The sequence below is a fragment of the Ambystoma mexicanum genome, chromosome 11 (genome assembly GCF_040938575.1).
Source record: "Ambystoma mexicanum isolate Mex_15411 chromosome 11, UKY_AmexF1_1, whole genome shotgun sequence".
Lineage (NCBI taxonomy): Eukaryota > Metazoa > Chordata > Amphibia > Caudata > Ambystomatidae > Ambystoma > Ambystoma mexicanum.
The window spans coordinates 1,455,939,880-1,455,964,040 of record NC_090934.1 but is presented as its reverse complement, the minus strand read 5'-3'; the positions used below and the strand labels follow the sequence as shown (position 1 = coordinate 1,455,964,040).

Here is a 24,161-nt window from a genome sequence, read left to right as displayed (position 1 = left end):
GAATTACGGCCCCTCAAGTACTGCCGTACCTACTGTCGCTGGCCAAAGCTGGACTGGCTCACGCCTCCATCAAAATACATCTGGCTGCTATCTCCCGATATACCAGGACTACGGGACGGGCGTCCTTGTGGTCTCATCGCTTGGTGAAGGAATTCATGAAGGGACTGTTCAGATCATTCCCGCCGGTGAAGACCCCGGCCCCGGCGTGGGAGCTTAATGTGGCCCATTCGAGCCTATGCATTCGGCACCTTTGAAGTTCCTGTCATGGAAGGCGGCGTTCCTCGTGGCCATCACCTCCGCACGACGAGTGGGTGAGATCCAGGCCCAATCTTGCAAGCCTCCATACTTGACTTTCCATGACACAAGGGTGGTGCTGAGGACGCACCCCACCTTTATGCCCAAGGTGCCGTCGGACTTCCACCTCAACGAGCCCTTGGTGTTACCAGTTTTCTTCCCGTCGCCTTTGACGCCGGCCGAGAGGACTTTGCACTCGCTGGATGTAGCTAGAGCGCTGAAGTTCTACGTGGACTGCACAAAGAGTTTTCGGAAGACATCACAGCTGTTCGTGAACTTTGGACCTGTGAATCAAGGGAAGGCTCTCTCGAAGACTTCCATTTCCAGATGGCTCTCCGGCTGCATCATGCACTGTCACCGGTTGGCAAACCGACCGCTGTCCGAGCGCCTATTTGACCAGAGCGATCGCTGCTACCACAGCGTTCCTGTCTGGTGTGCCCCTGCTGGACATCTGCAGGGCTGCTACGTGGAGGTCAACACACACCTTCACAAGATTCTACTGCGTCGATTGGGACTCCAGGGAGGAGTCCAGGGTCGGCCAAGCACTGCTGCGCAACCTGTTTGCCTAAGGTGAGCCTTGTGAGGAGGTAAAAGTGCTTAATGTTGAGTTTTGGATGTAATGCTTAATGTTGAGCCTTTGCCACCTCCCGTGGTTGTGCATGTGTATACTGCTATGTATTTTTTATTCATGAGCATGTGAATCCATGCCAGACCCCATGCTGGAGAAGGAAAAAGTTAATTACCTGTAACTGTTGTTCTCCAGCATGGGTCTGGCATGGATTCACATGCGAACCATCCCGCCTACCCCTATGCGGCTCTTCACTTGGTCATACTGCCACGTGGCGTGCTACCAAATCTGAGGATGGCTGCCAGAGGCGGGGCTTCGGGAGAGGGCAGTCATTGGCTGGGGGCAGTATGACCCAGAGATCAGTGATTGGTTACTACTAAGAAAGACAGATCAGAAACGAAACTGATACTGATTTTTTTCTTTACCGAGGATTCCCAGCCTGACGGGGAATATTCATGAGCATGTGAATCCATGCCAGCCCCATGCTGGAGAACAACAGTTACAGGTAAGTAACTTGTTCCTTATTCACTACCAAAGGTTCTGGTACCTTCCCTGTGTTAATGATGCACATCTTGTCTTATTTATGCTACTTGCGATCTAAATGTTATTTTTATGTCCTTGACACTACATGACAAAACTGTTTTCTTCTGTATTTTTTATTGGAGCATCAAGTACACCCCTCTTAATTTTGTGGCACAAGTCGACTTCTCTACAGTAAGCATTAGTGTTGCAGCTGCATTACAGTTCATTTCCTACATTTGCATTTTACTGCTTGGTAGTCATTGACATTCACGAGTACTTGAGGTTTCATTTAATTTTCTTATTTTCTTATTTTCTGATCAGCATTACAACACGTCACTTCTGGCAGCTGCGGCCGCTGCAGCTTCGGCCTCTGAAGACCAGGACCTCCTTCACACATCAAGGTTTTTTCCTTACTCTTCCTCACAAATGTTTCTGGATCAGCTCAACACTGGCGGGAACTCTGCTCTCCCTACCACCAATGGCAGCAATAGTGGAAGCAACAGTAGCCTTGTGTCATCAAACAGTTTACGGGAGAGTCATGGACATCAAGTGGTTAGCCGCAGTACCACAGAGACCACTTCCCTTTATGGCATCCCTGATGTCATTTCCTTGGACTGAGGGGCTGCTTTGTGTCGAACCAGAGATGGACTGCACTCTGAAGGACAGCAGACTTATTTTTGTCCTATTCCCCACCCTCCTTTTTCCAGTTTTTTAAAGGACGAAAATGCAAAGACCTGTACAGAGAACAGAAACTATATTTTCAGTTTACTTTTGTAGATAAACCAACCGGAAACTGTGCAAGTCTGGTAACAAAATACAAAAAAAGAAGACACTGCTACCACACTGTTTGTTTAGCGTTGGATGTTGAAGATTTTAAAGCATTCTGCATTCATCCTGTATGATCTTTCCTTTTCTTCTTCAGTTTGGACAAAATACATTATGCTTCACACAATCTGCCATCGGTACATGTGGAAGGAACTATGTTCTACTGGTAGGATTCTTCTTCAGGGTAAAGGAGACATTAGATGCTATGTAATGGCACAAGAAGCCATTCCCTGCCCTGTTTTGTTTTCTTCAGTGTGACATTTTAATTTCGGACTGTAATTTCTGAATCATTCCCTCAGTGTTCAGAGGATGCAGCCGATTCAAGTGTTTTTTGTTGTATTGAGCACCTTTCGCGATAGACCTTAACCTGTATGTAGTTTCTTTTTACTTTCCACCTGTTTCAAAGTGCACTTTTCAACACCTTTCTGCTGAAGCCCTGTTTTTGCTGGATGCTGGTATCACTGCTCGGCTCCCTGATTGGGGAGGTTGGCAGCTTGCAGGTGTGCTAGTCTTCCTGTATCAGTATAGTTGTTTGGGAGGTTACCACCACCTGCAGCGGATCACTGAAGACTTCTCAGTTTTACTACCTTAAAGAGCAGAAGGGCAAGCTAGTTGTTACTAAGACATTCCTGTCCATTTGAGCCTCCTAAGGTAGGTGGATTCACAGTACAAGACCCATCACAGAATTTGCTTAGTTCATGGCAGCAGCAACGTGAAATCATGGCAGCAGGGTCTATGCCAGTGTCTTGAATGGGGCTGCTTGTTTTCACTGTCGCTGGTCGGTGCCATATTGATTGCACTGAAGCATCCTGCCAAAAACACCTGAACCACAATTTGTGTAAAAGCTCATGCGAGTCTAGTATTATCCAGTAGTTTTGCCAGGGTTAAATCGTTGATGCCACTGTTCTATGTTGTGCTTCTTAAACATGTACTTGGTCTTGTCAGTGGGACTGTGTTGTGTTGGTTTTGGCCACATTGGTGACCAAGCGCTGGAATGGCTGGCTCTCAAAGGTGTTCAGGCTTTTGCAGAACACCTTCTGAACCAATGTTGTACCTGGCAATTGTCGGTCCTTTAGCATACATTGCGTGTGCGTGCTATTACCCTTCTTAATCTCCTAAAACATTTTATGAAAACTAAACTGTCCTTTGGCTCACTTTTCTAGTTTCATCAGCCTACATGCATTGCCTCTTCCAGCAGTTGCCTCTGTTATGCATGCACAGGATAAAGGCTTTTCCCACACTTTTCCATAACGGGTTTTAATCCATTTCCACTTCAATTGCCTTAAGAATCCGTAATTTTAAAGGTTCCTTTAAGTGTAGATCACCAGTTCAAATCCCCAAGAAATTGAGTCGGAGTAGTAGAGCCCATCTAATGAAGGGAAAGTCAGTGAACAGTGGTTCTGCTTGGCACCTTCACCCCCGCAGGTCTGTATGGCAGGGTATACTGTTGAGCCCATTGCATGAACGTTGGTCGGGAGCCACCTAAACCTGCCCTCTATTACGCTGTGTAGGTACAGCTGCAATCTGTGTAGAGCTGTGTATCGTAAACTGTGAATCCCCCGTCCGTCAAGATTTCTGTAATGAAGACTGATGGTTCCATGTAAAGAATCCGTGCATTGGGAGACTGCTACCTACCCTCTTCTTTGGTGGGAAGACAGATTACTACAAGAATCTGAATGTGTAATACTCCCACTTCAACAAAAAATATAATGAAAAATGCTATATCCGAATACTGAACCCGTTAACACGATTGGTCTGCGTAGAGCTGATCTTCAACCGCCCCATGTTTATCACTCACTTTTCACATAGTGTTTAGTGGGCTTGTTTCTGAAAACTGATAGAATTCATGCATACCTTGAGGCCCAGAGATGAGCGCTATTCCACTCCAGTGGAGGTTGTCCTGTTAGCAAACTATGATAACTCTGCTCGTCTCTTTTCACTCTGCTTCCCACCAATGCCTGTCAGTGTAGGCCGAACAGGTTTGCCAGGGATTGGCTCTCTACTCTTGGGAACTTTGCATGGTTTACTCTACCTTACTTTCCCTGTCAGATAGAAGCTCTGAAGATTCTGGAAGCTCAAGAGCACTCTGCAGGCCCACGCCTTTCTAATATTTCCTGGTTTATTTGAAAATCTAAAAATAACTACTGTATTTGAGGCCGTGGAATCCTTTTTAAAAGAAATTGCATGCTGATGCAGAAGGAAGCATGTTAAGCTAGCATGGATGGATAGCAGTTTTTGTAGTGAGATCCTGGTACAGTGCCATTTTAAACTTTGACGAATCTATCTTCGCCCCATAACCTACGTTGGGGACATGTAGTCTCTAGCTACTTGTGTTGCACAGTGTTATTTTAAAAGGCAGTAGTAATTAAATGTAGGGTTGTTTTTCTTTTCCATGTCCCTTTCATGTTTGTCAACTTAATTTATTTATTTAATCTCTTTTCTATTGTAAAAACCCTTGTTTCTAAAAATTACTTTTTATATTTAAATGTGGGCTTGCTGTAAAATCACCCTACTAGACCTTTTTAATTTCCCATATATTGTTTTTATATATATGTATCTGGTGAATGGTTTCCCAGAGGGACTGACCTTACGTTACAGAGAAATAACTAGATGTCAGTTTTCATTTTTAAACTATAGGCAATCTCTGAAACCTTGCACGTTTCCTCTGCTCAGCAGAAAAATAAATATCACATTTTTTTTGGTCGGCTCTCGCTCTTTGGTTGTACGATGTGTATTCGGGGTCTTGCTGTTGACCTTGCACTTTTGTGCTTTAAAGCCATTTTTAAAATGATTGAAAGCAAAGCACTAGTCCAACCAACTTTGAATCATAGTGGTTTCAACTGGTTTGCCTTATCTTTTTCTGAATTATAGCGAACACCACTTGCTATAACAATTCGTACAACTACTGCGTTTTGGTGGATATTCATTATCTTCTCCTTTTTATTAAGTGGTCGAGAAATCACTAATTGATAAAGTTGTTACAAAAGCTCTTGGGGCATTTTTCTGTGCCTGCCTACCAGAATTAATAACCAGGTACTGTCTTATGTATTTCTAAAGATGTTTTGTGCCTGCCTTGCATTGTACCTGGGTCTCCCATATGTAGATTCTTCTTACAGTGCAACCACGGGCCCAAGTTAATAAAAACAATGTACTTTACCATCTCTGTTGGAGCCATTAGTGTTTGAGATCCTACAACAAAGGTCTTCAACCTGAGGCGTGACAGATGTTTTGGATTACAGCACCCATCACCCTAGCAAGGGTAATCCATGCTGAGGCATCATGTGAGTAATAGTCCAAAACATATGAAGGGCTGCAGGTCGCGGACACCTGTAAAAGCATAAGTAAACAAATGCATTTGATTTGTATAGGTCCAAGTACCTCTAAAGAGCTTTGAGAGTCCTTTGAGAGCAAGGGTGGACTCATGAGCTCCTGCCGGAGTTGCAGGTCCGGTGGAATGTTCACTTTCATATGTGGCCTCCATTTGTGCTTCGTAGACAAAAACACAGGCATCCCCTTATTCCCCACAAGTTGGCTTGTCCAATGCTGTGGGATAACGTGGCCTTTTGGCCAAGTTGTTGGCGGTGTGAACCAGGATCTTGCATTCCTTTCACTCTCCACTTGTCCAATGCTGAGGGATAGTGTGGCCTTTTGGCCACGTTATTGGCTGTGTGAACCAGGATCTTGCATTCCAGTCACTCTCCACTTGTCCAATGCTGTGGGATAGTGTGGCCTTTTGGCCACGTTATTGGCTTTGTGAACCAGGATCTTGCATTCCAGTCACTCTCCACTTGTCCAATGCTGTGGGATAACGTGGCCTTTTGGCCATGTGTTTGGATGTGTGAACCAGGATCTTGCATTCCAGTCACTCGCCACTTGTCCAATGCTGTAGGATAACGTGGCCTTTTGGCCACGTTATTGGCTGTGTGAACCAGGATCTTGCATTCCTTTCACTCTCCAATTGTCCAATGCTGTAGGATAAAGTGGCCTTTTGGCCACGTTATTGGCTGTGTGAACCAGGATATTGCATTCCAGTCACTCTCCACTTGTCCAATGCCGTGGGATAACGTGGCCTTTTGGCCATGTGTTTGGGTGTGTGAACCAGGATCTTGCATTCCAATCACTCTCCACTTGTCCAATGCTGTGGGTGTCCAATGCTGTGGGATAACGTGGCCTTTTGGCCAAGTTGTTGGCGGTGTGAACCAGGATCTTTCACACTCCACTTGGCCAATGCTGTGGGATAGTGTGGCCTTTTGGCCACGTTATTGGCTGTGTGAACCAGGATCTTGCGTTCCAGTCACTCTCCACTTGCCCAATGCTGTGGGATAACGTGGCATTTTTGCCACGTTATTAGCTGTGTGAACCAGGATCTTGCATTCCTTTCACTCTCCACTTGTCCAATGCTGTAGGATAACGTGGCCTTTTGGCCACGTTATTGGCTGTGTTAACCAGGATCTTGGATTCCAGTCACTCCACTTGTCCAATGCTGTGGGTTAACGTGGCCTTTTTGCCAAGTTATTGGCTGTGTGAACCAGGATCTTGCATTCCAGTCACTCTCCACTTGTCCAATGCTGTAGGATAACGTGGCCTTTTGGCCACGTTATTGGCTGTGTTAACCAGGATCTTGGATTCCAGTCACTCCACTTGTCCAATGCTGTGGGTTAACGTGGCCTTTTTGCCAAGTTATTGGCTGTGTGAACCAGGATCTTGCATTCCAGTCACTCTCCACTTGTCCAATGCTGTGGGATAGTGTGGCCTTTTGGCCACGTTATTGGCTGTGTGAACCAGGATCTTGCGTTCCAGTCACTCTCCACTTGCCCAATGCTGTGGGATAACGTGGCCTTTTGGCCACGTTATTGGCTGTGTGAACCAGGATCTTGCGTTCCAGTCACTCTCCACTTGCCCAATGCTGTATGGTCCCTGGCAAATGAGTTTAACTTTCTATGCCTCAATACTCTTACCTGCCAAAATAGTGAGAATATATAAAATGCCTATCCCAGTATTCAGAACGATATAAAAAAGTGGTTAAAAAAAACAAAAAGCTATGCCAAGGTTATAAATCGATCACTTTAACCTCAGCAACAGAGGGTACTGTTACCATAGCACAGCCAGCCATCTGTGTAAGTAGCTGTAATCATTTATTGTTTATTTGGTGATCCTAGTCAGGTTCCCACACACCCTTAAAAATGCCAATACCTAACTTAAAACATTGAAAAACAATTTTAAATCCGTATTGTCAGATATCCCCTCCACCAATGTTAGCAGGATATTAGTTAAGGATTGCATGCTCTGACCCATTCCCAAGTGTAAAACTGCCTTTCCTTCATTCTTCCATCTTGCAGACTTGTGTTGTAAAACCATTATAGATGCTAAATTAGCACCCGAAAGGTGCATCAGAGCCAATCGGATGGTTAGGAATGTGGCCACTACCTACCTAGGTTGGCCTCCGTTACACCTGCTCTGCTTCTGCTTGGCTTTCTCCTTTCTGCTCTCCATCGTCTGTGCCCTTCGTCCGTAATGCTGTCTTGGAAATGGAAAGCAGCCTCAGTCTTTTCTGAAGGAGTGTCTGTTCCCCTTTTAATGGCCGCCATCTCAGCTCAACAGTCCAAACCTGTAGTGTGTGGAGCACTCTTTCACCTTTTGGGTAAACAGCACCCGGACCTCTTGCTAAGGTGCTCATAACTTGGTAGCCCATTTGAGCATGATAGAGTTACAGCACACTGCCAGGCTATTTGGCAGTGTGTAGGGCTGGAATCGCCAACTAACTGAATTGTAAAATTTGATCAGATTTTCAACATATGCCCAGTGAATGCTGAGAAATGATTTGTGAATCGCCACTGAAATGCATTGCATGTGCATATGCGTCAGTCATTTTGCATATGATGAGACTTGTTCGGACTTCACAGTTCCCAAAGTTGAAGTACCCAACCTAACTTTCCAGGACATACACCATGTTCTCCACTTTGGGTCAAGTGCAGAGGATCTCTTTTTGTGACATCTGGAGCTCCGAGTACTGCAGCACTCTTTGCTACTTGTATTGGCATTGCAGCATTTCTCTATTAGTTGCATTCTAGGTACCTCCCTGCCTAGTTTACCCATGCTCTGATGTGGGTGTTGAGTTGATGATCTGTGGGACTAAAGGCTGCCTCAGCCTCTCTAGGTAACTCTTAACACATCTATACTCTGGTAATTCCTTACGTATAATTGTACATTTTTACTTTCATGTTTGATGGCTAGACAGCACTTCCTGCATGTTTTTTTAACCATCCTGCAGCAGGTGTAAGTACAGATCACAGGAAAGATAGTTGTGGTGCCCTGCCTCAATTTCACTTATGACAAAGTGTACGCTTGTCACATAGCATAAATGTTTTAACGGACCATGTACACACACTCCGTCTTTCCTGCCAGCATTTTAATCAAGTGTACTGTAACACCTTTGAAAGTTGCTTGAGTTCTGGTTTCTCATGCTGTCCTGCTAAAGGGTAGAGTATTTTTCATGGTATGGTTTAAAACCAGTGCACTGAAACCATCTGTGACTACAAGTGAAGACACTCTTCCCTTCGTGTTCAATTTCTTATCCCACATGAAAGGTGTTCCTCATTTTGGTTTGCACCCCTTTACCATAGACAATGTGTTGCTATATGCCACAGGGATGAAAGTAGGAGCACAATAAGTCGGTGACTAAAGATTGCTATAATGGCCATATTTTGAAATGTTTAAAAATGTTTATAATTACCAGGGTTACCCCAGTGAATGTTATTCTAAGGAGCACAGTACAGGTGACCACTATATATGGGGAATTCTGTTAATGTTTGTGCAAGAGACCTTGTTATGTCTTTGACCACGGACCTCTCCCTCGTTCAGCACTGGGATTGACTGTGATTTGATTACAACCTCACCCACCATATGCCCATGACTCAATCATGTCTTCTACTAAAAGACATTTTGTGAAAGACCAAAAAAATCTGGCTTGCAGATTACTGCTATCTAACAGTTTGTAAGGCAACCAATTCTGTAAGGTGCTTGCAATCTTATTTTTAATTCCAAAGTGACAATGTACAAGAAAGTACAGTGGGAGCTGCCAGGGTTATTGTTTGATGCCGACCCATGTGTGGTATGTATGTATGTGTGTGTGTGTGTGACTGTATTTATATGTATGTACTCTGTTGAATGCTTGTTGACCATTCACATTCATCAATGTACCAAATTTCATATTTCAATCTCTAGCTTAGGTTGTGGGGAGAGGGTGCTGTCCTGTTTTATTTGTGGGCATTATTGGCTGCAAGAAAAGCTGGTCATTCTACGAATCTATGGCATAGTTGGAGAAATTGTAATTTATTTCAGAAGTATTAAGATGTGTCCTCTGTTTGCCCCGCATTATGCAGCTGTTAGTGGGTTGCCACTTAATTGCTTCAGTGCAGAGTTGCTGCATGGTGGAACAAATGTTGAGAAAGCATCTGCTTGTGTGAATTGCATTAAACATTTCAGGGTTTTTAGAGCAATTTTTTGAGTGGCTTCAGAAGTGATTTTATTCATGTCGAATTGCTTTTCTGTATAATATTAGATTTGTGACCCTGAAGGGTTGAATAGGTGCAGCCCAAATCCTGCTGCTGTTAATAGTTTGAACGAAGGACAAAATGTATATAAGAAGATTGCTACCAATGACCGCTGAGTCCATAAACTTCATGTCTAAAGCTCATTGCCTTAAACCCTCCCCTGTTCAAACTCCATACGGCATGCCACACCAGTAAAATGGCTTTTAAAAGAAATTGTACAGCAGACTAATGTCGGTTTGTAAAAAGTGAAAATATTTATTAAATGCATTGGAGAAAATTGTTTTACCTATTGAATGTTATATGTTTATGTAGAGTCTTTAGACGTAATAAAAAAGAAATACAAGTGCTTGTCTCATGCTATGCTTGTAAAATGTTGGATGGAATGTCTCCTCTCTTTTATAGTAATTTAAAAAAAAAACATGTTATATTGAGTTTTAACATTTTACAACGAGCAATTCCCATCCCCACTCCACCCGCCTTTCCAGGATCCGATGCGATACAAAACAAGCGTATGGACAGGTGTTCTCCCTAAGAAATGCAAAGACTTCAGTCTTTGTGCACCCGTTGAGTCTCTGTAGTCCTCATGCAAGAAAGAAAGAATCCCCCATTCCGTATTAAACTTGGACTGTTTCCCCTGCAAAGAATGTCATCCATTTCATGGATACAAAATGCCAAATCTTTGCAAACCAGTCTTGTTCCTCTGGGTGATCTGGTTGTTTCCATCTTTGAGCTATCACCAGAACTGCTAGGAGCAATATTGCATAGGCCCCCCTCTGGGGTTGAACCATGCCTTTCTGCTCCGGACCTTTCAGACCCAGGGTACACTGCTCCATGTCCCTATTCTCCGGGAGCAGAAACATCACCTCAATACTGCTGTTCACCTCTTTCAAGTATTGACGAATTTGGGTAGAATGTATGCAATTTAACGGGTGTAGTGACAAATCACCATCATTTTCAGCCACATCTCCTGAATTTGAATAGCCCTGTTGAGTTTATGGATGTCTGCCCAAAGACGCTCCCATTATCCTGGAGTAATCCTACAGTGCAGGGCTACTTCCCATTGCCGCATGTATGGCCACGACGGGGTATCTGGGTCGGTGGAAACCAGCTTATACAGGTCTGATGTCAGTTTCTTGTCCCCAGGATTGGTTGCAATATATTTCTCAAAGGGAGTCAGCTGTCTTGTTGCTGCTTGCCTCACCACCGTGACAATATTGATATCTCCCCGATTGCTGCACCCCAAAATCTGTCTTACATTGCTCAAACTGTTTTACTTCCTGTCCGCAAGTCATATCCTGCAATCTTAGGCACCCCTTTTGTTCCCATTGTGTATAAGCACCTGGCTCTACCCCGGTAGAGAGCTGCAGGTTCATGAAGACTGGAGTAAAGGGAGTTGGATATGAGGTTATCCCCTTCCTCTTTACCTCTTCATCCCAAAGCGACTCCACCAGGGATGTGATGGCGCTGTTGTGCATATTTTCCGTTCGGTCTACGTGTGGAGGCTACAGGACTTCATCCAGCCACTTCCTCACTACTGCCCTTTCCATTCTGCACCATATTTTATTTTCGTTGTTCCCTAGCCATTCCTTAAGCACCCTGAGCTGGGCCGCCACATAGTAGGTGTGAAAATTCAGTAGGGCCACACCCCCGATCCCTAGCTGCCATCTGTATCTTTGCGGAGACCCTTGGTTTTTGTTTTCGCCATATGAATGATCATATTGATTTCTGGACCGCTTTGAAGAATGACTGTGAGATCCTGACTGGGAGCGCTTGGAAAAAGTAAATTACCCTAGGCAGAGTCACAATCATTATGGTGGTAACCCTACCCAACAGATATCGTCAGGGGGGCTCCATTTGGCCACCCTCCAAAAAGGGAGCACAATTTGCTGTATACAGCGCCTGTATGAAAGTGTTGATTTTGATTTATTTATTTATTTTTTTTTGTATAGCGCCGATAGCCCATGGGCTAGTGTAGTGTAGATGCCTACGTAAGTTAGCCTGTCCTTAACCAATCGTGAATGGGACACTATGTAATATGGTTGCCCGAGGGGTACTCGTCGAGAGATTCAACCATTCAGATTTTTTAGTGTAGATTTTCAGGCACGCCACTTTACCAAACCTGTCCAGTTCCCAGGATATCCCTGGCAAGTAAGTGTCTGAGTCAGTTGCAGTGAGAATCGGGTCATCCGCAAACGCCATTATCTTATGCTACTCCCCCATCCCCCAAATGGGATTCCTTTAATTTTGTCCGCCAATCGAATAGTGATCAGCAGGGGTTCTAAATATATTGCATAAAGCAACGGGCACAAAGGGCAGCCCTGTTTCGTCTCTTCTAATATGTGTAGGTTATGAGATAGAGACCCATTAATATACAACCTGATTGTTAGATTAACATAGTTCGCCCTGATCCTACATTTACACCCCTTACCAAAACCCATGAGTTCCATTGTTTGAAATAGGAAGGACCATTCCACTCGATTTAACACTTTCTCAGCGTTGAGTGCTAAAAGAACAGCCGAGCAATGTTTCTTGGAGACCTTTTCTACCAGCTGGCAGAGTCTCCTGTTATTGTCATGGGTCCATCTATTTTTAATAAAGCCCTACTGATCTGGGAGTATGGAGTCTAACCTATTTGCCAAGACTTTAGTGTATATTTTTGCTTCTAGATTAAACAGTGCAATAGGTCTATATGACCCACACTGCGTTGGATTTTTATTCGGCTTTGGAAAAGGCCCATTTTTGCCTCTTCCATTGTCTAGTAGATATCTCCCTGCTCCCTGAGTTGGTTGTATAGGGCCGTCAGCTTGGGGACTAGGATCGTTCTAAACGTCTTATAGAAAACCACCAAAAACCAATCCGGGCCCAGTGCCTTGTTAAGCGGTAAAGACTTAATAACCTGGGCACACCTCTTCTGCCGTGATATCCACTTCCAGGCGTTCTCTGGTTTGCGGTGTGATTTTATTAACGGGAAACAGGTGTAGATATGCCTCCTAAGCTTCCCCATCAGGGGAGTTGGACGTGAATAGACTGGAATAGATGCCCTCAAACTGTTTTTAGACACTTTTTAAATTGTGCTATTGATGGAGTTGTTCTAAATGCAAGAGGAAGAGCATTCCAGTAAGCCGGAGCCCATGCATCAAAACTAGAACCTCCAATTTTCTTGAAGGCAAGACGTGGTTGAAACAGAAGAGCATCTTTATTTGAACATAAAGTGCGTTTTATAGGCATCTTCTTAATTCGCAAGCAGAGGTAAGCAGGAGCATCACCAGCCAAACATGTGTACACCATGGTAGATGCCTTAAGTTGTAGTCTTTGGTTTACCGGGAGCCACTGCAGCTTCCGGCAGGCCTCAAACACATGGGACCGACTTCTCATTCCACAGACTTCCCCAATTTGAGTGACCTGCCTTTTTATATTCGCTTGAGTACTGCCTACAAGAAGGCTATTACAGTAATTCAATTTTGTATTTATAATGGTTGCTGCGATCAGAGCCCTATTAATCTCAGAAAGATACCGGCAAATTTGCCATAGTAGGTGTCATTTGATCTCCCCATGGACCTTTGATCTGGATAATATTCCGATCTGCTCTCTTCCCCCTACGGTATCTTGCTAGGAGGCTACTGGCTTGGTTTGCTTTTATGTAAAATATTTGTTTTGCACGAAGAAGTGCGCTTTCTTCCTTCCTGGTGTACAGCATATCTAGCTGGACTCTCGCACGCCTGTACTTCCTTCTGAGCTTACCACTTTGGTCCCGCACCACACATGCCTGAATCTTTTAATTTTATGTCTAGCTCCTCCATAAACCCTCCAGTCGTCTGACACCGCACTGAAACAGTCAATGGGCCATGATCTGAGAGGAGAATGGAACCCGCTTCTATGCGTGTGACCCTGCCCATGAGTGCTTCCGACGCCCATACATAATCGATTCTCAAAGGATCGATGGACGTGCTAGTAGTAAGTGTACCCCGCTGAGTCATTTTGAAGTGTCATTCCGAGCCCTTGAATTTCTGAACGATAAAAGTCTGCACTGGCAGAGTAAGATCATATAATCCAATTAACAGTGTAGATAACAGCAAATCAGTCTGACGATTCTGCAGTTTTTCCAAGGGCATTGAGACGCCACCATGCAAGGAGGGGAGATGCGGAAGATGGACGATCTTCAAGGCATGGTATGTTCAGATCGTGCAAGTGCACTGACGGTACAGGAGAGAGGAGGGGGGAGAATAAGTGCAGAGGGCGGTGTCCAAGTGTGCCCAGTCAGTCAGAAACTGGGGTAAGTGCTGTTCAGGGGGGGAGGGGATGCAACGTTGAAACATCCTCCCACTGATTGATCCTGGTCCTATCCCCCTTGCCCAAAACTACCCAGTTTAAGTCCAACCCCTCCTCTGCCCTCCGCTTCACCACCTCTCCCCTACCCCCACACTGAGCTCTCACAGCTGACCCTCTCCCTCTGGTGCAAACCAAAGTTCCTATTGAGCCCCGGAGAACCATCTTCCCAGATTCGATTTGCTACACAACCCCAGAGATGAAGTGTAGGAATACCTCTACTCCCTACCCATATCCAAGTGACCCTGGCATCTTGCCATTTACTCCATCGATGCATCCCATTTTCTAGTCAATTTGATGGTGTTAATCTCCCCTAACACTTAAATGCCTTGCTGGTTGACCACCTTGTACCAGCACGAATGCCCACGCTCTAGCCATGGTCTACAACTGCAATGCAAAATGTTAAATCAGAAGTCATGTCTGGCAACTATAGTCTGTACCCCCTCGGCACTTATTCATTCTCTACAAGACAATCTGCTAGCACTTCCAAATTGTTGCCCCCTGCAAACGTCTGAGATAACTCATGTTGTATGCTTTGTTCTGTGAAATGTGGTGTACACTTGCATCTTCACCCCTCTGAACCTTCACTCTTGTGTTGGCCTGCAGTCTTTCTGGAGTCTAATTATTCCTAGCTACTACAGTCGAATCCTTGCGAAATATCTAAGACCTTTGCATGCTTTAAAGCACTCTTGGGCATTTCAAACTATTCATCCACCACCAGGCAACAAAACAAGTATTCTCTTTGCAACCTGAACGTGTGCATCATGTCTTATACTTGCACGTCAGTCATTTTTCATTCATTTCATGACTTTATTTTGGGAAACAAGTCCCATAAAAGACCATTAAAAACACACAAAACATCAGCATAAGTAATACGTTAAGATCGTCAAGCACATTGATCTCAATTGCATGCAACTACTTTTTGTATAAAGTTTACCATTATGGATTCAGTGCTCAATGTTAGGAATTGACTTTCATAATTTCCTCTCTGATTTTAAAAGCCTTCAAGAATGTCTTTAGCACCCATGCAATTTCTTCAGTATTGGCACTCAAAAGACAAATGAGCTTGTTGACAATGACGAAAAACTTATTTTAACAAAAGAGGACTCATAGGTTTCCTTGAAATTGAATATGTGGGACATAGCAACGAAAAATCCCAAACTTTTTGTAAAAAGTATGACACAAAGGGCATAGTCTATTTAAACAGCTATTTTTGTGCCATCTCTCCCCCCACCCCCATTTCCATTTGTAGTTGGACAATTAAAAAGGGCTCTGGTTTGTAAAATAATGTTGAATGGATTGTGTCCTCCAACGTATTCCACTTCTCCAGCATGGGGTCTGGCATGGATTCACATGCTCATGAATATTCCCAGTCATCAGGCCGGGAATCCTCGGTATAGAAAAAAAAATCCGTATCCGTTTCATTTCTGATCTGTCTTTCTTAGTAGTAACCAATCACTGGTCTCTGGGTCATACTGCCCCCAGCCAATGACTGCCCTCTCCCTAAGCCCCGCCTCCGGCAGCCATCCTCAGATTTTTACCGCACGTTCAAGTGTTGGGAGTCCTCGTGCTGTAGCTCTCGAGCTTTTGCTCCGTTTTCGTGCTTTTTCTCATTTTTCGGTTAAATAGAGCCTCAAGCTCCACCGTTTCTACATCCGATCAAAGGGGATCCGTTTCGGAGTTTTCTACGCCCCTCAAGGGTGAAGATTTCATCGAGTTACGCTTTTGGAGGATTCCAGAAGTTCCGAGGCCTACCCCGGACATGGCCCAGGAGAAAGGAAGCTCCACGCCCGGAAAGCTGTTCAGGACCTGCCCTGGATGCCAGCTTCAGAATGTTTTTAAGGAGGACGAGCATTCGTTATGCCTCTACTGTCTCCATGAGGACAAGACGCACAAGGAGAAGGACTCTGCGTTTTGTGGGAACATGTCGGAGCGGACCATGAAGGATCGCCACCTCCGTCTCGCCAACTGGCTGGAAGGGAAGAGCCCGTCAGGTGAGAAGAAGAAAAAAGTCCGAGAGGTCTTCTAAGTCCTGTGAGGGTGCCCCGGCGACGGGGGCCCAACAAAAGGCTAAGCACCGATGAGGACAAGGTTGCCCCTTCCCCCGACGGGGGAACCGGAGCCAGGACCTTCGGAGAGTCCACCGCATAAGAGGAGGACGACCATCCTACGACACCTCTCCCACCTCTGCGGCCTGCTCTGCCTTCCCCTCGGTCTACTACTCACGGGGATGATACAGGCACGGACACGACAGGTACAGTTGACGACGGAGGCGACGACGGGACGTGTCCCCCGTCGCCCCCTGCTCGGGCGTCCCCGCCCGACGAGATTGGATCCTTTCATGCCATGATTTCCAGGGCATCCGAGCTTTTCCAGCTCTGCCCAGAAGAAAAGAAGAAAGAAGGTTTCCTTTACCAACAGCGCGAGGCTAAAAGGAAGACGGTCCTCGCCGTACCGCTTCTGGGATGAGGGGCTCGCCCTCCTCAAGAACCCTGCCACGGCGCCGGCAAAGAGGGACCAGTATGAGAAGAAGTACCGGGTCCCCGACGCTGCCCCCTTGTACCTTCGGGCACAACCTACCCCGGATTCGGTCGTCTCGGCGGCGGCAAAGAAGAAAGCTGGGGGGGCATCGGCCTCGACATCAACTTCCCCCGCCGGACGGCGAGGGCAGGAAGTTGGACACGATGGGACGACGGATCATCTCATCCGCAGCGATGACTATCAAGGCGGCCAAAGCCCTGGCTATCGTAGCCCGCTACGACAGGGAGTTGTGGTTCAAATTCGCCCCTCTGTTTGACTTCCTTCCGGACGCCAAAAGGGCTGAGGCCCTTGAAATCCTTGAAATCCTACAGGAGGGGGAGATTGCTTCGGACCACGCCATCACGGTGCCAACGGACATCGCCGACACCGGTTTCCGTCAGTTGGGCAACAGCGTTTGCTTGAGACGAGGATAACTCAAGGCCACGGATTTCCGCCAGGACGTACAAACCAAGGTTTTGGACATGCCCTTCGACGGGAACAACGTGTTTGGGAAGGCGGTTGATGAGTCTCTTCAGGCCATCAAGACAGACACAGACTGCCCGGGCACTGGGAGTGCTCCAACAACGACGGCCGTCCTTTCGGAGCTCCGGAGGCAGACAAGGTGCCTCCAAGGGATCCGGCAGTGGCTCCTCCACTTACCGCCAAGCGGCAAGATCTTCGTCCCAGGAAGCCTACAGGGGACGCGGCAAGTCAGGTGGTGCCCGTCGTCATTGTCAAGGAGGGAAGGCGGCCTCCAAACAAGATTGAACCGACGATGGGGTCGGGCCCCCGCCGAAGCACCCCGGTGGGAGGCCGGCTGGCGAGGTTCGTCAGCGTGTGGGAGTCCATCTCCACTGACCGTTGGGTGCTGGATGCCCTGGCCCAAGGGCACGCCCTCGAGTTTCAGAAGAAGTGCCCTCGCGTTCCACCCATGGCCAGGAAGGAAAATCGCGTCCCTCAACTACTGTTGGAAGTAAGGGCGATGCTCAAGAAGGGTGCCATCGAGCTCGTCCCAAAGAGGCTTCGGGGCTCCGGAGTTTACTCAAGGTACTTCCTTGTAAAAAAGAAGACAGGAGGATGGCGCCCCATCCTGGACCTACGACGACTGAACAAGTACATCAAGGCACAGAAGTTCTGTATGGTCACCCTCCAGCATGTGCTGGGACAGCTGGAGGAGGGCGATTTCCTGTCGTCGTTGGACTTGGAGGACACCGAAGGTTCCTCAGGTTTGTGGTCCAAGGGCGGCACTACCAGTTCAAGGCCCTCCCGTTCGGATTGAAGTCGGCACCCAGGGTGTTCACCAAGTGCCTCGCACCGATGGCGGCGCGGCTGCGCCTACAGGGGATCCACGTTTACCCCTACCTGGACGACTGGCTCATCCGTGCAAGGACAAGGGAGCTCGCCGTGGAGCACACTGCGAAGACCGTCCCACCTGGTCCCGTTGCAAGTCGCCCTGTTTCTGGGCGCCAAGCTCGACACAGTGGCACGGCTGGCCTTGCCGTCGGACGAAAGGACCAGGACCATTCTGGGCAAGGTGCAGCGTCTGCTGGCCACGGACATGGCCAGGGTAAGATCCATCAAGTCCCTCCTCGGGATGATGTCCTGCATTTATCTGGTGCGCCTTTGCAGGCTTCGGATGAGACCCTTACAGGAGTTCCTCGACGCCCGCTGGATACAGTCGACGGGCAGCTTCGAGGACAGGATCCCTCTCAACGAGACGTTCTGTCAGGCGATCCGGTGGTGGAGTACCCGCTCCCATCTGTCGGCAGGCACGGACTTTCAGACCCCAGCTCACCAGGTGACGACGGACGCCTCCCCGGAAGGTTGAGGAGCACACTCCGGAGATCTTCACGCAAGAGGCCTTTGGCTCCCGGAGGAGAAGTCTCTCCACATCAACATCTTGGAGCTCCGCACGGTGTTCTGGGCCCTCAGGTCCTTTCTTCCGTCCCTCAAGGGCAAGGTGGTGAGGATCTTCACCTACAACACCACCACGATGTTCTACATCCGGAAGCAGGGTGGAACCAGGTCCCCGGCCCTATCCAAGGAAGCCCAGGATCTGTGGCATTGGGCTGTCGCCCAAGGGATGTTTCTGGTGCCTCTTCATCTGGCAGGAATAAAAAACACGATCGCCGACTGACTCAGCAGGGAGCTGCGCTTGTGCCACGAGTGGGAACTACGCCAGGATCAAGTGGATCGACTTCCGACGATGGGGCGAACCCCAAATCGATCTCTTCGCGACGGCGACGAATTCCAAGTGCCGGAGGTTCGCCAGCAGGTTCCCCCAGCCGAGGGGCATGGGCGATGCTTTCTCGTTCCCCTGGGACGGCCTATTTCTTTATGCGTTCCCTCCGCTGCCGTTGCTGCTCCGGCTCATCAACCAGCTGAAGAGGTCCCGGTGCAGGATGATCCTCGTCGCACCGGCGTGGCCGAGGCAGGTCTGGTTCCCGGACCTTCTGGACTTGTCAACGTCCCCCCCAGTCAAGCTGCCGACGGACGCAGACCACCTCTCCAGAGAAGGAGGCGCCATTCTTCACCACAAACCGGAGTCGCTGAACTTGCAGGCCTGGCTCCTGCAGCACTAGATTTTGGAGGGTACGACATCCCGGCCGACTGCAGAGAGGTTCTTGCAAAGGCCAGGGCGTCCTCAACTCTCAAGTGCTACGGCCATAAATGGAAGAGGTTCTCTGTCTGGTGCCGTGCACAGAAGATTAACCCTCTGCGGATTACGGCCCCTCAAGTACTGCCGTACCTACTGTCGCTGGCCAAAGCTGGACTGGCTCACGCCTCCATCAAAATACATCTGGCTGCAATCTCCCAATATACCAGGATGACGGGACGGGCGTCCTTGTGGTCTCATCGCCTGGTGAAAGAATTCATGAAGGGACTATTCCGATCATTCCCGCCGGTGAAGGCTCCTGCCCCGGCGTGGGAGCTTAATATGGTGCTGACCAAGCTCATGGGGGCCCCATTCGAGCCTATGCATTCGGCGCCTTAAGTTCCTGTCGTGGAAGACAGCTTTTCTCGTGGCCATCACCTCCGCACGACGAGTGGGAGAGATCCAGACCCTATCTTGCAAGCCTCCATACTTGACTTTTCATGACACGAGTGTGGTGCTGAGGACACACCCATCCTTTATGCCCAAGGTGCTGTCGGACTTCCACCTCAACGAGCCCTTGGTGTTGCCAGTTTTCTTCCTGTCGCCGGCCGAGAGGACTTTGCACTCGCTGGATGTAGCTAGAGCGCTGAAGTTCTACGTGGACCGCACGAAGAGTTTTCGGAAGACGTCACAACTGTTGGTGAACTTTGGGACTGTGAATCAAGGGAAGGCTCTCTCGAAGACTTCCATTTCCAGGTGGCTCTCCGGCTGCATCATGCACTGTCACCGGTTGGCAAACCGACAGCTGCCCGGCCGTCCGAGAGCCCATTCGACCAGAGCGATCGCTGCTCCCACGGCGTTCCTGTCTGGTGTGCCCCTGCTGGACATCTGCAGGGCTGCGACGTGGAGGTCGACGCACACCTTCACAAGATTCTACTGCGTCGATCGGGACTCCAGGGACGAGTCCAGGGTCGGCCAAGCAGTGCTGTGCAACCTGTTCGCCTAAGGTGAGCCTGGTGAGGAGGTAAGAGTTGCTTAATGTTGAGTTGTTGTATTGCTTAATGTTGAGCCTGTTGCCACCTCCCGTGGTTGTGCATGTGTGTACTGCTATGTATTCTCTTATTCATGAGCATGTGAATCCATGCCAGACCCCATGCTGGAGAAGGAACAAGTTACTTACCTGTAACTGTTGTTCTCCAGCATGGGCCTGGCATGGATTCACATGCGAACCCTCCCACCTACCCCTCTGCGGCTCTTCACTTGGTCATACTGCCACTTTACGTTCTACCAAATCTGAGGATGGCTGCCGGAGGCGGGGCTTAGGGAGAGGGCAGTCATTGGCTGGGGGCAGTATGACCCAGAGACCAGTGATTGGTTACTACTAAGAAAGACAGATCAGAAACAAAACTGATACTGATTTTTTTTCTATACCGAGGATTCCCGGCCTGACTGGGAATATGAGCATGTGAATCCATGCCAGACCCATGCTGGAGAACAACAGTTACAGGTAAGTAACTTGTTCCATCTTTGACATGTAATGTCCACAACTGTGCTGCTTCGGAAATGTTTTCGGCAGAGGGCGTCCTGTGTTGGGTCGATGTCCCTCGAAGGCCTCTGTTGAGGGTGACTCCACCGGATGTTATAAATAGGACGCACGGCGCCCGTAGGCTCAGTCTGTTTTGTCCACAAACGTGTTTACTTCGGGAACTCAGTGCGCCTCGTGTGATCTTCTTCGAAAGAATAGGTCTTCGTCTACCCCTTCCAACTTTGCGATCTGGGTTTAAGACATGCTGGGAGTGTAAGTCCCAAATGTCGATTACGGACCCGCACCGCATCTGCTTGTGGTGTCTGGGCGAAAGTCATGATACCGACGACTGCTCGAAGTGCCAGTCGTTGACTTCCAAGGCCTTGCGCAAGCGTAAGGGGAAGTTGCAGGTAGGTCTGGTTTCTAAACTGAGAAAATTCCAAAAAGCTATAGGTATTTCCACCGACTATTCGAGGGGCGACTCTCCTCGTCGGAAGGATTCCCGGGGATCTCGATCCCAGAGTGGGTCTCGCCACTCGTCTTCCTCGTCTCGGCACTCCCGGAAACGGCGTCACTAGTCGGCTTCCCCATCCTCGTTGGATGATGGGGCCGTGAGGAAAGTGGCTTGTCCCACTAAATCCTCGACTCCTGAGGAATGGGAGGCCTTCAGGGAGTAAATGCTGGTGATTTTTCAATCCCATGACACAGTTCCGTCCGCGCCTTTGGAAGAAGCTGACCAGGAATGGTCTCGTTCCGATGCTTGCGCGCCTTCGGGCCGGGCACTACGCGCGATTCCCATTGAGAACCATTGAGTTCCCGTTCGGACAAGGCTCTGGTAGATCGGCAGAGACGTGCCAGATCCAGGTCTTGGTCTTTGTACCCGGCAAAACCACAGAAGTCTGCTGAGGGCTCGAGGTCGGCATCGTCTCTGTCGGTGCTGTGTCTGTTGAGTGTGGCTGTCGGAGCTTTGCCTTCGCTCCAGCCCTCGATGCCTTCGAGCAATTTGGCCGGAATTTACCGGAAGAGGCCCCAGGTACTGTAGATCCTCCGAGAAAGGCTTTATCCAAGATGGTGAGGCCTGTTGTGGACTCCAGGGCCGCTCCTGTCCCTAGGAAGGAGTTCTTTCATTCTCTGCATGATATTTATGAGGATGAGGAGAGGTCAGATTTGGAGTTTGAGCCTGTTGAAACTAATGAGGCTCCTGACTTGGTCTTTTCTGGAGACAGTCAGTTGGAGAAGTTGCATCAGTCGTTGCATGATGCTAGTGGCCTTGACACGTCTCCTGAGGTGGAGTTTGGTAGGCCAGAGCCTGGGGCTCATACTGAATCCTCCTATAGGAGGTTTATGTCAAGTGTTACGGAGTATCTCGGTTGGTCCGGTCCTCTGGTTGCATTTGATCAGGATGACCTGACTAATATTTTGGATCAGGGTCCGTCCACTGACCCAGTGTTGTCTTCATTTGGCCTTGCAAAAAAGGGCGGCGGCTACTTGGGAGACCGCGGAGACTCTTCCGGCAGTCAACAAGTAGTTAACTAAGAAGTCCTACCCATCCAGTAGCGACCCCAGCTCCCTATCCACTCACCCCACTCCTGAGAGTTTGGTGGATCAGGCGGCTACGGTCATCTCGAGGCAGTTAGTGTACACTACCATCCCTCCTGATGGCGACGACAAGTGCTTCGATGGTTGGGCACGCAAGGTATTTTCTGCTGGGAGTATGGCACTGAAGTCAGCCCACTCCACCTGTGCCATTGGCAAGGTTTTCACACACACTGTGGAATTCTCTCTCTAGCGGCTGAGCATATTCCCGAGGGGGAAGAAAGGGATGGGTTTCTTTGCTCTTGTGCAGGATGGCAAGGACGCCATATGTGAATCCCTTCAGTCTGGGTTGGACATGGCCGATAGTGTTAGCCAGTCCATGGCTGCGAGCACCATTATACGCAGGTTTGCGTGGTTGCTGAAGTCTGGTTTTGCTCCAGATGTACAGGCCCGTCTTCTGAACATGCCCTTTGATGGCTCTCATTTGTTTGGCAGCAAGGCTGACAAGAGCCTTGAGAGGTTGCATACCTCCAAAGCTGCTGCTCAATCTTTGGGCGCAGCTGTGCGTCAACCTATGCCTTTTCGTCCTAGGGGACAACAGTGGAGGGGGGGGTTCCTTTCGTTACTACTCTTTTGGTAGAACGAGAGGAGCCGCCAATCTAACGGGTCAATGTAAAGGTACCTGTGGTGGTCGGGGACCTAGAGGTGCCAAAGCCGTTCAAGCAGCCGCCTCTTTGCCTTCAGGCCCCGCTGCAGCCACTCCAAAACAGCTATGAGGCCATGTTCCATTGTTCGCCGGTTGGGGGCAGACTGTCTCAGCATCTCAAAGAATGGTGAGTTATTACTTAGGATGCTTGGGGTTTGGATACAATAGCCCACAGCTACTTCCTTCTCTTCTTAAAGCGGCCTCATGACAATCTACCAGGGACTCTCTTTGAATCTTCCGGATCCGTGCCTTGTGCAGGAAATCTTGACCCTGCCGGAGAAAGGCGCTATAGAACTGGTGCCCGTGGCAGAGAGGAACAAGGGATGGTATTCTTCATATTTTTAGATTCCAAAGAAAGACTGGAGACTGAGACCCATCTTGGAGTTGGTTGAACAAGCTGCTCAGGAAGGACAAGTTCAAGATGGTCACTCTTTCTCAGGTCCTTCAGGCCCTTCGACTTCAGGATTGGTTGGTGTCTCTGGACCTACAGGATGCTTATTTTCATGTTCTGATTCATCCAAAGCACAGAAAATACCTGAGGTTTGCAGCTGGCAGCTCGTACTTTCATTTTCGGGTGCTGCCATTCGGATTGACCTCTGCCCGAGGGTCTTCACCAAGCTAATGGTGGTGGTGGCAGCGTATCTCAGGAGGGGGGGTGGGGTTCACGTCTACCCCTACCTGGATGACTGGCTGATCAAAGTGTGTTCTCCCGCACAAGATATGGATCATCTCCGCTTCACCCGCCACTCCCTTCACAAGCTGGGCTTCTCCCTCAATTTCAAGAAGTCGCATATGACACTTTCCCAACGGCTCCAGTACATCGGGGCTGTGTTGGACACGTCCTTGGGAAAGTGCTCGCCTCCCAAGATGAGGGCGCATCACATTGTACAGATGGTCAACAAATTTCAACATGCACAGAGTCTTCCGGCTTTCGAATTCTTAAGGTTGCTCGGCCTCTTGGCATCCTGCATTTTTCTGGTGCCAGAGGCCAGACTGAGGATGAGATCCCTTCAATGGGTTCTCAAGATGCAGTGGTCACAGTTCTCAGGCAAGATGTCGGATCCCGTTCAGATTCCACTCTCGGTCTCGCAGGATCTTCTGTGGTGGGCCGGCGAAGAGAATCTCATGAAGGAGCCGTTTTGGCAACCATGGCCGCAGGTGACAGTGGTGACGGACGCTTCCCTCACCAG

General features: G+C 48.4%; 1 protein-coding gene across 2 annotated transcripts in view; it reads left to right on the top strand.

Moving 5' to 3' along the window:
* PIAS1 (protein inhibitor of activated STAT 1) overlaps positions 1-2,212 on the top strand; it is a 1,034,011-nt gene extending 1,031,799 nt beyond the window's left edge. For both annotated transcript variants that reach the window (XM_069625121.1, XM_069625120.1), the window contains exon 14: positions 1,706-2,212. In XM_069625121.1, the coding sequence (XP_069481222.1) occupies positions 1,706-2,002 (297 nt within the window). In that variant the 3' untranslated portion in view covers positions 2,003-2,212. The remainder of the gene's footprint in view (positions 1-1,705) is intronic.
* The last annotated feature ends 21,949 nt before the right edge of the window (positions 2,213-24,161 follow it).